Source organism: Pyrus communis, chromosome 3, assembly GCF_041283825.1.
Source record: "Pyrus communis isolate YQ-2024b chromosome 3, ASM4128382v1, whole genome shotgun sequence".
Classification (NCBI taxonomy): domain Eukaryota; kingdom Viridiplantae; phylum Streptophyta; class Magnoliopsida; order Rosales; family Rosaceae; genus Pyrus; species Pyrus communis.
In genome coordinates, this window is record NC_142567.1 from 21,790,578 (window position 1) to 21,805,574 (window position 14,997).

Genomic DNA, 14,997 nt, shown 5'->3' on the forward strand with positions numbered 1-14,997 from the left:
ATATTAAATAATAAGTTTCTTCAGACAATAAATAAATAACTAAATATGTGATGTGAGCTGAGACCAAATGGAATCGAACCAGTCATGTCCTCCAATTACATAGCCTTCTATACTAGTTAATTAATTTGCCTCCTTTCTAGAGCTGATGGAATAAACTAAAACATGAACAGAAAATGATGCAGAAAATTTTCCATAAACTCGATGAAGTGCCGATCATACCATTCTGGCAAGCACTTTCATGATGTCATCGATGGATGGCCGATGGAGAGGATCATGCTCCACACAGGCTTTCGCTGAAACAGCTAAGCATGAGGCCTCTGCAAGAGGATAATCCTCCAACTGTGGATCTATGAAGCTCCTAAGTTGATCGAGGAAACCACCTTCGCTAGCACCCCCTCCCAAAAACTTGAAGGATTCTTTAAACAACTTTCCATCAATGTCCTCTCTTGCCGGGATGAGCTCAAGCAAAACAACTCCAAATGCAAAAATATCCACCTTCTCAGAAGCTGATCGTGCAGAAGGTACTCTGGTGCAACCCATCCTTTGTCATTTCCTTCTGAAGATCCCAAAGCCGAGATGCTTCCAATGTTCGAAAGCTTTGACCTCCAATTTGCTGTCACAAAAATGTTTCTAGTGTTTATGTCTAGGTGAGCACAAGAAGGGAAAGTACAACGGTGTAAGTAGTGAAGTCCTGTTGCAATATCCAAAGCTATTTGCGTTCGTTGATACCACTTTAGAGGACTAGATGGACTAGACAAGCAGCCCCTCAAGCAGCCATTGCTCGGAAATTTAAAAACTAGATAAGACCATGACATGTGATTTTCGCCATAAGAAACTGCCTCTAAGTTCACGATTTTGATGTGGTTGATCTTCGAATGCACGTCGATAACATGGCTCGGGTCCTCGAATCTCATCTGATTGATCATCACTTCAACATTATTTATCATTCCTGATAGAGATTTTAGTACCTGCATAAGTAAGGATAAAAACATTTAAAAATACTTATAAGAGAACAAGGTTGTCGTAGTATAGCAGGTCAAGTAAGGTCGTTCTCCATAAGGATTGAATGAATAGTTTATGTAAATACCAAATCTTAATTAATTATTTGAAAACAAAGTTTGAAAGATGTTGATTTTTTTACCTAAAATATTAAAAACGAATTTAATTAAAAACAATTAAATAAATTGGCAAAGTAAAGAAAACAAAAGAAAATAGTTTTGAATAAGGTTCTAAAAAATGTTAGGCGCTAGTCGGGCAGCAGGTTGGCGCCTGGCGCCTAAGCAGATAAGCGGGGTCTAGACGGGTGCCTAGGCGGATTTAGGTAAATTTCTTGTATATCTTGTAAATAAGTGCATATTGACACTTATAAAAAATTATACTTGTATAAAATCCATAGATAAGAAAATAAAAAAAAAAAAGATAAAATCAATGTTCTAAAAGACACTAGGTGCTAGTTGGACGGCGAGCTGAGCGTAACGCCTAAACGGATTTATGTAAATTTAATATAAATTAATTAAATTTACTATATAATATATAAATAATATGCCTTTTCTTTTAAAACAATATATGTGATGTTAGGATTTAAATACATACTAATGTAAATGGTCTTAAAAGAAAAAAGAATAATAAAACAATAGACCTTTACCGGTTTATGTAAATGATCTTAAAAGAAATAAAAGAATAAAAAATAGATAAAGAGAGTAATTGGACTAGAAATAAAAGAATAAAAAATTAGTAAAGAGAGTAATTGAACATGGACCCGTGCAATCAAAATTCAAAAGAGAGGAGATGGTAGGACCATAAAGAAGTCACCCACCCCTTCATCTTCTTCCTCAGTTCCCCTCGACTTGCAACAATATTTTTCCAGAAACATTTTCACATCCCGACGTCTTCTCATACGTCCGCCTAGCTTCCGCCCAGCCCCACCCAGACCCGTATAGCTCCGCCTAGACCCGTCCAATCCCACCTAAGCGTCCACCTAATACATTTTCCGATTTTGCGACCGAGTAACAGTTAATTGAAGCGGTCGGTCACCGTCCAGCGCCTAGGTGCTGCCTAGGCCGATTTTTAGAACACTGGTTTTGAAAATAAATTTGAGCACTAAGGTTTCGCCATCACCTTAACAATCCTACATAGTTCTTCCAATTACTTATGAATTACACATGCATATTTTGAAGGTTAAGTTTTTCTAAAGTATGCCCTACTTGAAACCTCCAACATAGAACGTATATCTAACATGCAACCCGTCCGTGGCGTCTAAATCAAATGTGAACATACAAGACTCATTAAATTTTGTGAAATCCTTTTGAAAAACCATATAACCCTTAAGACTTGTCGTCCATCCTAAGAAGTTACACATATTAACCACAAGAAGCCAACGCCAATTTCAGGGACATCCCTCAGCCAAAATTGCATCAAATTACTTTTCTAAATATCCTAATGGTGGTCAATCATTAAGGCAAATAGATAGTTTAAAGCAGAGTGATTAACAATTCAAAACCTACATACATAATATCATAAGTGAATTGAAAAGAAACTACATATTCTTGCTAAGGCTCGTGGCCTCGCCTTAGTAACCGAAACTAATTACTAACAACCATAAAACAAAATATTATTAAAATCATGGATAGAAAACATCTTGAAAATAACTTGAATTGTCAAAGGTTTGTATGCATTCTCCTCCTTTTCTTTTCCTCAAACCCTAATGGCTAAAAAGCCTTATTTATACTACTCTAATTAAAATCCTCCTAGTAAAAGGTCTTAGAATAAAACTAGGAAACCTAATAAATTGAAATAAAATAGGAAACATAATCCTAATTTAACTTGATAAATTCGCCCAAAAATCTGCACATCCACATTTTGGACCCAAATCAGCTCCAAATTGGACTAAAATAGCTAGATTTAAAGCTTGGACTATTCTAACACTTCTCCATGATGCCACGAACTCATCTAAGGTCATCTTAGGCTCCAAAAACGCAATTTAAGCCCAGAAACGTCACTTTCCAACAACACACACTACTCCTTTATTTAATCGCCAGAAAATAACCGCTTGGTAGAAATTACTGAGATTTTGATATGAATACGCCAAGGGACACAGGAACGTCTTCCAATTTGAATCACTCCAAAATTCATCTGTTTGATCACATTTTGCTCCAGATGAAGTATAATGTCCTATATTAAAAATATAAAGCAAAGTGTCAAAATTCTACCAAAATAACCAATAAATTATAACTAAGATTAGGGTAAAATATAGGGAACTTTAACGAAAAACTTCTGATATTATTCACTTTAACAAAAAACCACATTTTTACACTAAAAATTCAATCATGGTACTATTCACTTTACCCTTTATTTTGTCCTTATTGTTAAAACTCAAAGTTTTCAAGCTCTTTTCATTAGTTTTCTTAAAATATATGGTAAAATATGGACTCATCAATTCTCCTATACACTTGAGAGCCAATCTTGTTTTCTTCATTGAAATCCCTTGTTGCTCTCCGCAGCTCTTCTATGCTATAATTGAACAACGAGTACTTCAATCCTGCAAGAATATCCGGCGATAAACATGATGAAATCGAAGAGCTTCTGCCCGTCTGACCGGATTTATTCGGGCTTGAACATGAAATTGGAGAGCTTAAGCAGTAAAGCCTATGATTTTCTCTCTCTTCCATTTCCTTAAAGCCCTTTTATACAAAATTACAAATGCAGTTAAAGCTGCCAGTAGCAAAGAAAACCCAACAACATAGCCGACTATATACAATTTCTTGATCAGTTTCACGTTTCTATTCGAATTTTCCACAGAAATTATGGGAAGAAAAGCAGGAGCTGGAGGTGGAGAATGTTGGATGTTGAAGTTCAAGAGCGGTTCTGCTCTCAAAGGAACTAAAACAGTTGTATTCGGAAACACAATTTTGCTCGGCACTAAGTGATTCACTGACAATAAAACTTCAGGAGAGATGCTAAACTTCTGGCTCAAGGTAACTGGCCCATCACCTTCTACGAAAGGGTAAGTTACAAGGTACTTCACACCACTACTGTTAGCTAACTTCTCAGGACAAGCACATCTTAGACGCACATGAAGCTCAGTGCCAACCATAAGCTTGTTTTCTTGGGATATATTCTCCTTTTTAAGTGTAAAGGACTTAAGCAAGCCTTAAAAAACCCCACAAGCTACCTCGGAGTATGACATGTTTTGCAAAACTTTGTAGCTGAAATTTGCCATCTGAGCAAGAACAAGTTATGGGAATAACAACTTCCCTACCTGGTTTGAGTTCCTCGTACGGAGATGTTAGTTTGTTGAGTCAAAGCAGTTGATCAGTGTCCATTCAAAACAGTTCGAAAATTCAGGTTGGCTATGTAGACCAAGAACGTTTAGCAAGAATTTTGGAACATATTGCAAGTGTATCTTGAACCTAAATAGCTAGCATCAGCAGCACATTCAAACTGGTCATAGTACTGCTGACCATAGCTTGAACTTAGGCATAGCAAGATTAGAAGGCAAAGGTAAATCATGGTTTTCTGATATCAGAAATTGTACATTTAATTCTGTTAAGTGGTTTAAGAAAAGGAGAGGAAGAATTGATTTGGTTCAGATGAGATTAGTAAATTAATTAGTTGATTATTACTGATGAGAGAAAGCTAGTAATGAAAGATGGGTGTTGCAAAATGCCACAAATGGCCGGCTATAATAGTAATAGTCAGATGGGAACAGATTATGATATAATATAGTAACCACGCTCTGATACCAAACTAACACGTTTGACCCTGATATTCCTCAAACACTAGGGTAGACACGTAATGACCGACACCTGAGGGTGACGAAACCATGTTAAGATGCATGAGACTAACGAATATAAATAAGACTTATAAATTTAAATGTAATTAATAAGAAAATGAGGAACGTGTTCAGAGTATATAATCTAACTAGAAAACTAAAAAGAAATAACATAAAATTGAATGAATACAAGAATGGGTCCTCACTGAGAGGACTCGAAGATGTCGATGCAGAAGTGTCTTGATGCCGAAATTGTATGCCTCAATTCTAAATCTTGAGGGGACACTTTGACTTGTTTCTCTGTGTTTTTTGCAATCAAAGATCCTCTAAAGACTTGTCGTTGCATTTTTCAATTCAATTTTCTTCATTTTTAATTTAGAAGTAGTGTGTGAGTTTTTATTTATTGATTTATATTTTTATTTTGTTGTATTTGACCAATTTAAGTAAAGATTCAGGTAAGGAAAGAAAAGGCATTCTCAGTAGTCATAGGCGCATAGCTGATAAAACAATCCTTAGGGGACTAGAATTTGAGATGACGAGAATAATTTGCAAAAAGAGAGAGTAATGTTGAAAAATTGGGAACATGGAGATTAACTTTTCAGGCAAAGTATGGACCACCATCATATCATCGATATTGTTTCAATCTAATCACTTATAACTAGGTGTGGATTTTATCACGAAAGATTTCGTGATATAAGGTATGCAACTCCCACCTATAAGATGTATAATACTTTGTTATGTTTTTTTATGTGCAACTCTATTCTCCAACATGTCCCTTCACTAATGACCCCACATGGGTCACACTAGAAACCAATTCCTACATTGGGAACCAGTCAATTCATTAAGTTGAAGCTAACACATCTTTTCGAAAGCCCGGTCATCCTTCATTCACTAGAACTAATGCAATTTTTTGAAGACTCAATCATTTATTCAACACCCTTAGTTGGAGTTAGCCCAACTTTTCAAAAACCAACTTAAGGAAGCAAATTCAAACCTAGTAAATTGGGCCTAGAACATGTCAAAAAAATAATCTACTCTATATATTATTTTGTTATATTTATGAAGTGGGACTCTATTCTCCAACTTGCTGTATAATATAAGATTAAACCCTCAATAATCATGTGGTATAATATGTCCACATGTGTATAAATTGGTGAGTGTTTATTGATATCATATATACTAAAACCCGTAGGTGTTGGTCACTGTGGATGACCAGTGGATTTCCCATTTTGTCCTCGCCCATTCTTCTTTTATTTCAACTTTACCCCTTTTGCTTTCTATTCTATATATACTCAAGCTCAGCGGATTGGCACTGTTCATTAACAGTGCCCACCCGGTTTTGTCCCTCGCCTGCTGAGCAATTTTTTGTCCTTTTCTGGAATTGTGCAGTGAGTTGGCCATTTTGTCCTTTCCGCTTTCCGGTGCTGTTCAGCCTGTTCTCCATCATCTGCGGTTCTTTGCTTTTAAAAACCCAAACAATATTTTTATAATTTTTTTCCTTTTTGGCGCCACAAACTATGTGGCTGGTTTAACTCCTGACAACTATAATCATTTGTTTTGTCCTGCAGTCTATTTGTTTATCATTTTTTTGTCCAAAAACCAATGTGTTTATCCACGGGGTAAAACAATTGGTGATTGTTTTGTTTATTATATATATATAATTGTTTTTCTCAAGAACTCCCTCACCGATTGTTGCAGCTCTCTCTGAAAGTGGGTTTTCTTTTTTATGCGTGTTATTATTTTATTTCTCTCACTGTTTCTTTTCCATTTCAGAAAGAGGCAAAAGGAAAAGGGGGATGCCATTGCCATTGTCTGTTGGTAGCAACGAAAGCCCATTCCTCGAAAAAGGGATAATAAATGCAAAGTGGTAGAGAAATATACATACATGTGTACTCAACAAGATAAAATTACCGTTCATTAACAGTAAGCGGACAAAAGTGCCCTCCAATTCATTTGTTATCCGCCCATTTTTTCCTTTTTTTTAACAGTAAAAAGACGACTTTGCCTTTCATCTCCACCTGTCGATCACTCCTCAGCTTCTGTCATTTTCAATGGCATAAATACCCTCTGTTTCTTCTCCATTATGCCGTTTGTCCACGCGTCGCTCATCGCTCCACATCGACTACTTCTCGACCTTTCTTCTCTACTTTTCCCTCCGTTCCACTTCTCTCTCTCACAATTCCCTGCTTCTGTCGCTTTTGAACCTCGATTCCTTTCGCTCTCCAAGGCTACCTTCTCTCCCTCTTCCACCGTGCGATCTTTGTCTCACAAATTACCAACCGCACTTTCTTGCTAAAAAACCTTCACTGCTTTCTCTGTTGCTAGAGGTTGCTTTTTCTTCTGCTCCCGCAGGGCCTTCAGTTCTCACTTAGATTCCAGAGTAGAAGCCCAGAAAGCTAATATGGCAAAGCGAGAGCTTTCCAGCACTCTCAGGAACTTAAAAGGTGAAAAGAAACGATAAAATTGCAATTTTTTTTGGTTTTTTATTTATTTTTAGTGTTAATTTTTTATTAAATTATTATTTTTGATAAACCCTTTTAGAATCTGATCTAGGTTTTGCTTAAATTCATCTTGGTGTTGTTTAATTTTGAGTTATATAATTTTCTGGTGGACCTTTAATTGTATTTACAGATTAATACAACGTAATTGGGTTATTTTTTTAATTACTGTAGTTTATGCAAAGAGCAACTTAGAAAGAGGTGAAGAAAGAAGAAGATGTCAAACCATACCTTATCACCTCAGGTACCTTTTAGACCTATTGCATGTCAAAATCAACTTCAAATTTGTGATTTAATATAATTGAATTTTAACAAGTTTTTAGTGATTTTGTAGAATTTTACGTTTAATAACCAAGTGGATTACTTTACTTGGTTGGACCTGTTTTTATAGCTATATTTCAACCTTTCCTCTGATGGCTTTTAACGATTGGATTTCTCGAGTCTACTTTCCATGCTTTGACCATTTCATTTGGCAGAGGGTTCTGGGTTTTGGAGAATTCTTCATTAAATTGGTGGGTTTGTAGAATTGTACCCTTATATTTCTGGGTTTGGTTTTATGTCAGTTTAATAAATTTTTTTAGGTTTTGCAGAATTTTTTGTGATTAAATTTCTGGGTTAAGTAGCGGTTTTTGAGGTTGTGGTCTCCAAAAAAAGGTAATTTTTACATTAATTCTGTGAAAATTTGTACATATCAATGTGTTAGAATATTTAAGGGAATTTAAAATAAAATATGGTATTGGTATTGGTGGGGACGATGTATGGGAATTTTTCAAGGATTATTGGAATCTCATGGTAAGGAGTGATGTAGAAACTTATAGCTGCAGCCGTTGATGCAGGTTTCCTTTCTATGAACCTGATTTTGGATGGGGAAAGCCACCATGGGTGACTTCAGGTACGGAGTTCAAGAATCTAATTGTGTTAATGGATACACGAGATGGAGATGGCATAGAAGTATCCTTGAATCTCAAGGAAGAAGACCTGGCCATATTTGAAAGCACTAAGGAGCTGCTTGAGTATGCATCTTTAAATCCAACTGTAATTTTGTTTAGTATTGTTGAACCTTTTATGATCTTTCATTGTTTTGTTTCTTGCTTCTGTTTTTCTTAGGTGTGTGCTAAATTGGATGTTGGTTTGGTTGTTTCCAATCTTTCCCCACGACTTTCGATACCCAATAGAGAATATGAAAAACCCAACTTTAATTTTGTAAATTTTTTGTCCTAAATGAAGGTAACATGGGAATTTGTTCCGAATGGTGTTCAAAGAACTTCAAACTCAACTTTGTCCTGAATGATGATCTGTTCTCTGGATGTCTGATATCAATTTTTTATCTGCTCAGAGTGATTTGATTTACATCTTTTGCTAGGGTGCTAATGTGCCTCCACCATTCAATTCATTTGAATCTACTGGTCTCCCATATGAGATTCAGAGGTATGGAATTATTCTTCTGTTTTTGTCTCTTTTGTGTAATCCTGGTAAAGTTACCTGAGTGTTTTGTGCAAAGTTATGTGATTGCTAGAGGTCCAATGTTGAGTTCCTCTTTACAAATGCTTCTCAACAATTGAGCCCTTTTTGTCACTATTCATATTGCAGGTTTTGAGCTTCCACAAATTTCAAGGCGTTCAAACTTTACTCTCGAATGAAATGGTAATTAAATTTCTTAAAATTATAGTTTAGTACTATAAAAGATAAAGACTTATTTTCTCAGCATTGTAATCTATGTATGTTTACACGTTATCCAACTTGCTTCTACAAAATCAAAATACTTATATCCACCTACAAAATTCTGTTGAAGAAGTGAGATTTTTAAACTGCAGTTTTTCTTTAATTATTCACAAATGTATGTACAAGTTAACGAAAAAACATGTATGCTTTTTTGGTGAATTTAATTTGAATTGTTAAATTTTGGTAACAAAAAAAACCTATGATAAATTAAAAGACTATCATTAAATAAGATTTTCTGCTTAGTGTACCTCTATATAGTTCTATTTGAACTCACATTTTTTTTTTCAATTTAAATTTTATTTCTCTGCATAGTCTGGAAAAATTCTGCTTTCCTAATCATTTCACACAATTTTGTTTAGTTTTAAAAGTTTTGCTATAATTTTCTCTGATGAAAGGACATTCTGTGACAAAAACCAGGATCAATTTGTTTGCAGCTTGAAGATTTCTACTTTCACCAAGTTTATCTCCAACTCCAGGTATTTTCTCCCATTGACAACTTAAAATCAACTACACTGCACCTCTATACTTGCATAACTCTGTTTTTCTCTCCTCCTTAAATTCATATATGGAGATAGGAAGTTTAAGAATCTTTGTTCCTGCTAATAGGTTTAATAATAGTGACATTTGAATGATCTTTGTTTCCAGGAAACTGATTTTAAAGAATTGTAGCTGGTGATTCAGAAAATAGTTAGATTTTTTAAAGCTGACACAGGTTTTTATGAATATCAGGCTTTGAAATACAATGTTGTTCTAGGCTGTCATCTAGATTCCCAATCACATGTTTCCACGGCGGTTTCAAAGAGGTCCTTGAGACGATCAGATGCTGTACTTAGCAGCCACCATTATAATAAGGTTAGGTGTTGAGGTTTTTCCTTAACTTATTTTTCTCTTGGAATATGAAACCCTATGTTTTTCCTGCATGTTGGTACATGTAAATAACACAATGGTTCATAATCTTTTATTTAGAGTTTAATAAATATGATAAAAGTGGATCATAATTTTTACAATAACCTAACATGGCTATTTTTGAAGGTAAGACTGAGCGTCATTCTCTTGGTCACTAGATGCCTTGAGAATTTATAGTCACTCACCCAACTTGGGATTTGAGTAATCATGAATAACTCGATTTTGTGTTACTATGTGATGCAGTGGTGAGAGGACTTTGGTATGGGAGGGAGGACTAGAGAGAGATGTTTAGATTTGAGAAGGGTAATTGGTATTGAAAATTGAGATGCCTATATACCATGGCAGGGTCGGTTCCAGCTTTTTCTTTTCCTTGGTATGCATTATTTGTCCCTTTCTTTTAATTTGTTAGTTTAATTTATTCCTGCAATTTTGTATGAACTATATGTGTGTGGTGATAGATTGTAAGGTGATTGAGATTTGTGCAGGTAATTACTATAAATACAAATGGATGGTGCATACAAATTACTATAACTTCAAGAAAAAACAAAACAGACCCAGATACCAATTCACTTCAGTCCCCAAACATCTCGATCCATTCCAGCTTTTTCTCTTCCTTGGTATGCATTATTCCTCCCTCTCTTCTCTTAATTTTTTCTTTTTGTTTAATTATTTCTGGAATGTTGGAACCTGAATTTCCAGAATTATTGTGATTTTGGAACCCTAATTTGGGATGCATGTAAATGAAAAGTCTTATATATTTGGTCTTTGCTTACAACCTCTCTCTACTCTTTTTCTCTCTCTCTCCAAAACTCAATTTTGAAGTTGTCATGCATTTTTTTAATTTTTTTAATTTTTAATTTTTTATTATCACTGTCACCTTTTGATTTGCCTTATGGTTTTATCATCGTACATCATTAGTTGACTACTGTCTTTGTTTTCTTCTGCAGCATGGAGAGCTGTTCAAGGCACTTTCTGCAATTTATTGCAAAATAATGTCAGTTATCCCTTCTTTGGATACAACTCAAACTGGGAGCAAGTCTGGTATCCAAGCTTTACGTTCGTTGCATGTAGCACATGAAAAGTCTAAGAATGTAGTAAGCTTTATTTGGCAGGTATTCCCTCAATAGTTAAGGAAACAATTATTTTCCCCTTTCTGCTTTGAAGAAATAGAATTCTCTTTAGATGTTTAAATTTGTTTCATTCATGATGAGGTTGTGTATAAATTGCATTTGCATTTGTAACTCAGTTTTTGACTCGAACATTGTTTATAAAGATTGCAGGTGCATAATCTTTCATATAATTTTCAATCCCGCAGCAACGCGCGGGTGCAAATTCTAGTTATAACCTAAAATTGGGAAACACAATGATGTCGTTTACGAAAGAATAATTTTATTCAAACCCATGTTTTGTATCTTTGCACCCAATTTGAAATATTAATATGAATTGGTCTATCCTACTATACATTTACCATTGAGTAGACACAATTAAAATTAAAAATTTTAAAATTCAACAAACCCTACTTCAGCAATGCATCTCAAAACATTCTCAGATCTTCAAAGTCTTCAGCAACTCCAAAATAAACATCAACATTCCAACTCGATCTTTCTACCGAGTGACTTCATATTTATACTACCTATTAACACCGTTTATGGTAAGTGTTTTCTTATTATATGTAGTATATTATGTTTGGAAACTATACTTATTTTACGGCAATGGGTTATTACGTTTTCGAAAAGATTTTATAAAATTTTATTTTCAAACCTACTCACCCTTGTTTTTCGCCCCTTTAAGTTTTAGTGGCAGAGTTTCTGTGTCAACGAGGATTCTTGGCAAATGTTGGTATAAGAGAGTACCTTTGATGGTATAATTCTTATCCTACTTTTACTGTACTTTACTACTTTGACATCACGTGTGAATTGGGTTCAATCCCGCCAACATGCGCACTTTTGCATTTAGGTGCTTTTAGGTTTAAATTTATTCATATTTTTTATATCACTACACTATATGGCTTCGTTACCTTCTAGTGTCGGTTAACACAGCTCAATTTGGAGTCTAGACGAACATTTTGGGTCGAAACGTGTCATTAAGGCAAACATAATCCATTTGTAATCTGCAAAGTAAAAACACAAATTAACAAGTGTTTCTCGATTGTACTCATATTTGATCAAGTTATGGTCCACTTGATATTGCATGCCTCAATTATATAGAAAATGCCCACATACATTGTGTGAAATTTTTTGAAAGTTATGGGAACAAATGTGGAGAGAAATGTGGGAGAGGAGAGAAACAAACGTGGGATTTAAAAAGAGATTTGAGGTGGGATGCTTTGGTTGATATGTAAGTGAGGGAAGAAAAAAAAATAAACTTTTATATGCGAAACTACTTTAGTGTCCCCGATTTTAGTTTCTGATTTTCTTATTGGATTATAAATAAAGGACTAAATCGTATTTTTACTCTTTTGGTTGAGAAGGACAATTTTTGAAAATGCAACAATTCCCAACATTTCCGCATATAAAACATGTAGCATTTGGTAATCACAATATCTCGCATAACAAACATATCATATCGAGTGCTCATCGACATATACTGACACATGAGTTCATGCAAAGATATTCTAACATGAACAAGACTGAGTATAATAATGATTTACGCTCTAGTACTACAATTACGTGAAGACTGGTGCTATGTGCATCACATACGAGTCCTAATTGTCTATAGCAATATAGGACAGGACTGGCACCTACAATGGATCTAAAGTGAGCGTACGATGTGAGGTGAACATACACGTGAAGACTGGCCCTGGCCTTGGTGAGTACAAACACCAGTGTAGCACACGATGAGCAGATAATGTAAATATGGTCATGCCACAAAATTCAATAATTCTAGTCAACATAATACTATTCATATTCGTAAGTCTAATTAAGGCATCTCCTTATAGTACGCTTACATGTGCATCCCATAAGATTATTTCATGATTTCCCAACATTACGACATTTCTGATAAACGTTAATTTAATTATGGAATCACATAGAAAATGAATTATTAATATGTATGGAAACTAAATAAATATATATACTATATAAAAGAAAAGACCCACTTATAAATACTTGCAAAGTCGTAGCCGTTCAAACTAGTAAATACGGATCGTCAATGCTAATCATACCTAAGCATAATAGAGACCCATTAGTAAAACTCAATTTAAACATTTCAATTTGGAAAAACAGACAGTGGATTCGGATTCAACGCATCGAAATACCTTAAGAAGGGTCCTGGGCAATTTTCGTAAAAAGTTAACCGAGCCGCTGAGGCGGTCAACTATGTTAAAACTTTAAAATTTCACTAAATGGATGCTAAAACGGAGTCGGGGCATCGACATTAGCTTATGAGGGTTTCTGAGAAAATTTCAAAAAAGTCAACTAGCAGTCCACAATAAACTTTAATGGAATATTTCATCCTTAGATGAAATATTTTGTTAAAGTTAACGGAATATTCCTGCCAGATTCCTAAATGGGTTCGGGTCGACCGATTCAAATTCGGGTTTTTTTTTTTGGGTATTGGGTCGGGTCAACCCGTTTGGATTGTGGGATGTACCAGCCGGACCAACAAAAAAGAAGGCCAAAAATTCACGGAGAAGGTCGGAAAACTTCAAAGGTCTATAATAGGTTCAAAACTCAACCATTTTCAATGAAAAAAAAGTCAAAATGAAGCTAAAGAGATAGAGATTCAAAATATACCCATTTGGGCTTTAACTGTGGCCGGAGTTGGCCAAAAAAACCTACAAAAATCGTGGTTCTCGCAGGAAAACTAGGGAAGTCTCCTTTCGCCGTTTCTGTGATACTCAATCGTCCAAAACACACAAACACACTCAGAATCGAATCATGAGGACAAAAGGATAAGGTTTTGAGTATTTCCAAAGCTTACCTAGGTCAGCATCGGCAAAAGTTCGCTAGAGAAGACAATGACTAGTGGCAATGGCCACTGCGCAGTTCGAATCCATTAACCCAATGTCTTGAGCATGTTAGGTGATGTGATGGTGGTGACCAACTTCGAGGCTAGCGGTTGAGACTTGTCGGAGTGGGCAAGGTGATGGTTATTGGGCTCAGTCATGGCGCACATCTGAGATGGGAAGAGAGCTAACAGAGGGAGAAAGATGAGAGGGAAAAGAGATGAGGGAGAGTTTGAGAGAGAATGGAGTAAGGTGATGTGGTAGAAAATGAGTGGGAATTTGAAGAAATGAGGGCAGAGAGGAATAGGCGTGGGCCCCGTTGGCTCACAAAACAACACACAATATCTCTCCAAATGAAATTACCAATTTGCCCTCGGCATTCAATGCTTCATAAAATTTTAACCGTAACTTTGAGTTCGATTTCGCTTGCGCCCACGTATTCGTAGAAATGAAGACTATACGAATACAGTAAAATAGTAGCTCATACGCGTCACAAATGATTGTTAACAAAAGTCAACAATCTTGCCTCTAGTGGCATTTTCGTCGATTCACTTTTTTAAAATTAATGAAGCCGTAAAATAAGGGACGGGGTTTTACACTTAAGGCTTAAATTGAAAATCTTTTGGCAAAAATTGATTAACTTATATATCAAACTTGCTAAAATACCATCTCAAAAGTTTAAGTTGAGGGTATAGCTATATATTGTTGGACACACTGACGTAGTTTGTTTATTGGACGATGAATAACCAGTTACAGAATATGAATTCTGGGATCTAACTAACGTAGTTTCACCATGTGTTCTTGTTGCTATGGGATATGGAGCGGGGGTGTGACATGGTATTAGCACATGTAGTTCTAATGTTGACGTAGTTGCTAGGAGTTTGTACATGCATATTCTTATCAAATGCCTTTTGATCTATTGAATGTAGGGTAAAATATAAATTATGTAATTTGTACTCTTTTATCTTTCACCAAAGCTTCGACGCATTAGAATCTTAAGCGTAAAATGGTGTCGAGACTAACTTAGTGGTGGATTTCAATGTTAGAGGGTTCTAGTAGGTTTGTCAAGATTCAATTTGGTGACCAATTGAACATCTTGATAGCTAAAACGTAAAGCTCATACATGGCACAATCTGAGCCATTAAATTTTTGTC

At 35.4% G+C, this 14,997-nt stretch overlaps 1 protein-coding gene and 1 pseudogene across 23 annotated transcripts; one reads left to right on the plus strand and one right to left on the minus strand.

The window, feature by feature from the left end:
- Window positions 1-155: 155 nt before the first annotated feature.
- On the minus strand, window positions 156-4,509 carry LOC137715038 (lysM domain receptor-like kinase 4; annotated as a pseudogene).
- Window positions 4,510-6,856: 2,347 nt separating this feature from the next.
- On the plus strand, window positions 6,857-11,229 carry LOC148698141 (cocaine synthase-like). Of its 23 annotated transcripts, none has more exons than XR_015960868.1 (13): window positions 6,857-7,215; window positions 7,444-7,513; window positions 7,593-7,781; window positions 7,860-7,923; window positions 8,106-8,282; window positions 8,633-8,697; window positions 8,860-8,913; window positions 9,409-9,467; window positions 9,721-9,843; window positions 10,141-10,270; window positions 10,383-10,514; window positions 10,845-11,009; window positions 11,171-11,229. XR_015960868.1 is itself a non-coding variant. In XM_088691297.1 (12 exons), exons 7-12 carry the CDS (start codon window positions 8,911-8,913, stop codon window positions 11,183-11,185), a joined length of 480 nt encoding a protein of 159 aa, XP_088547423.1. In that variant the 5' UTR covers window positions 6,882-7,215; window positions 7,444-7,513; window positions 7,604-7,781; window positions 7,860-7,923; window positions 8,106-8,282; window positions 8,377-8,697; window positions 8,860-8,910; the 3' UTR covers window positions 11,186-11,229. The 23 variants fall into 23 exon arrangements, 10 of the variants coding, with proteins under 10 accessions (XP_088547423.1, XP_088547424.1, XP_088547429.1 ...); XR_015960869.1 differs by having other exon boundaries at window positions 6,864-7,215; window positions 7,604-7,781; window positions 7,851-7,923; XR_015960867.1 differs by having other exon boundaries at window positions 6,864-7,215; window positions 7,604-7,781.
- The last annotated feature ends 3,768 nt before the right edge of the window (window positions 11,230-14,997 follow it).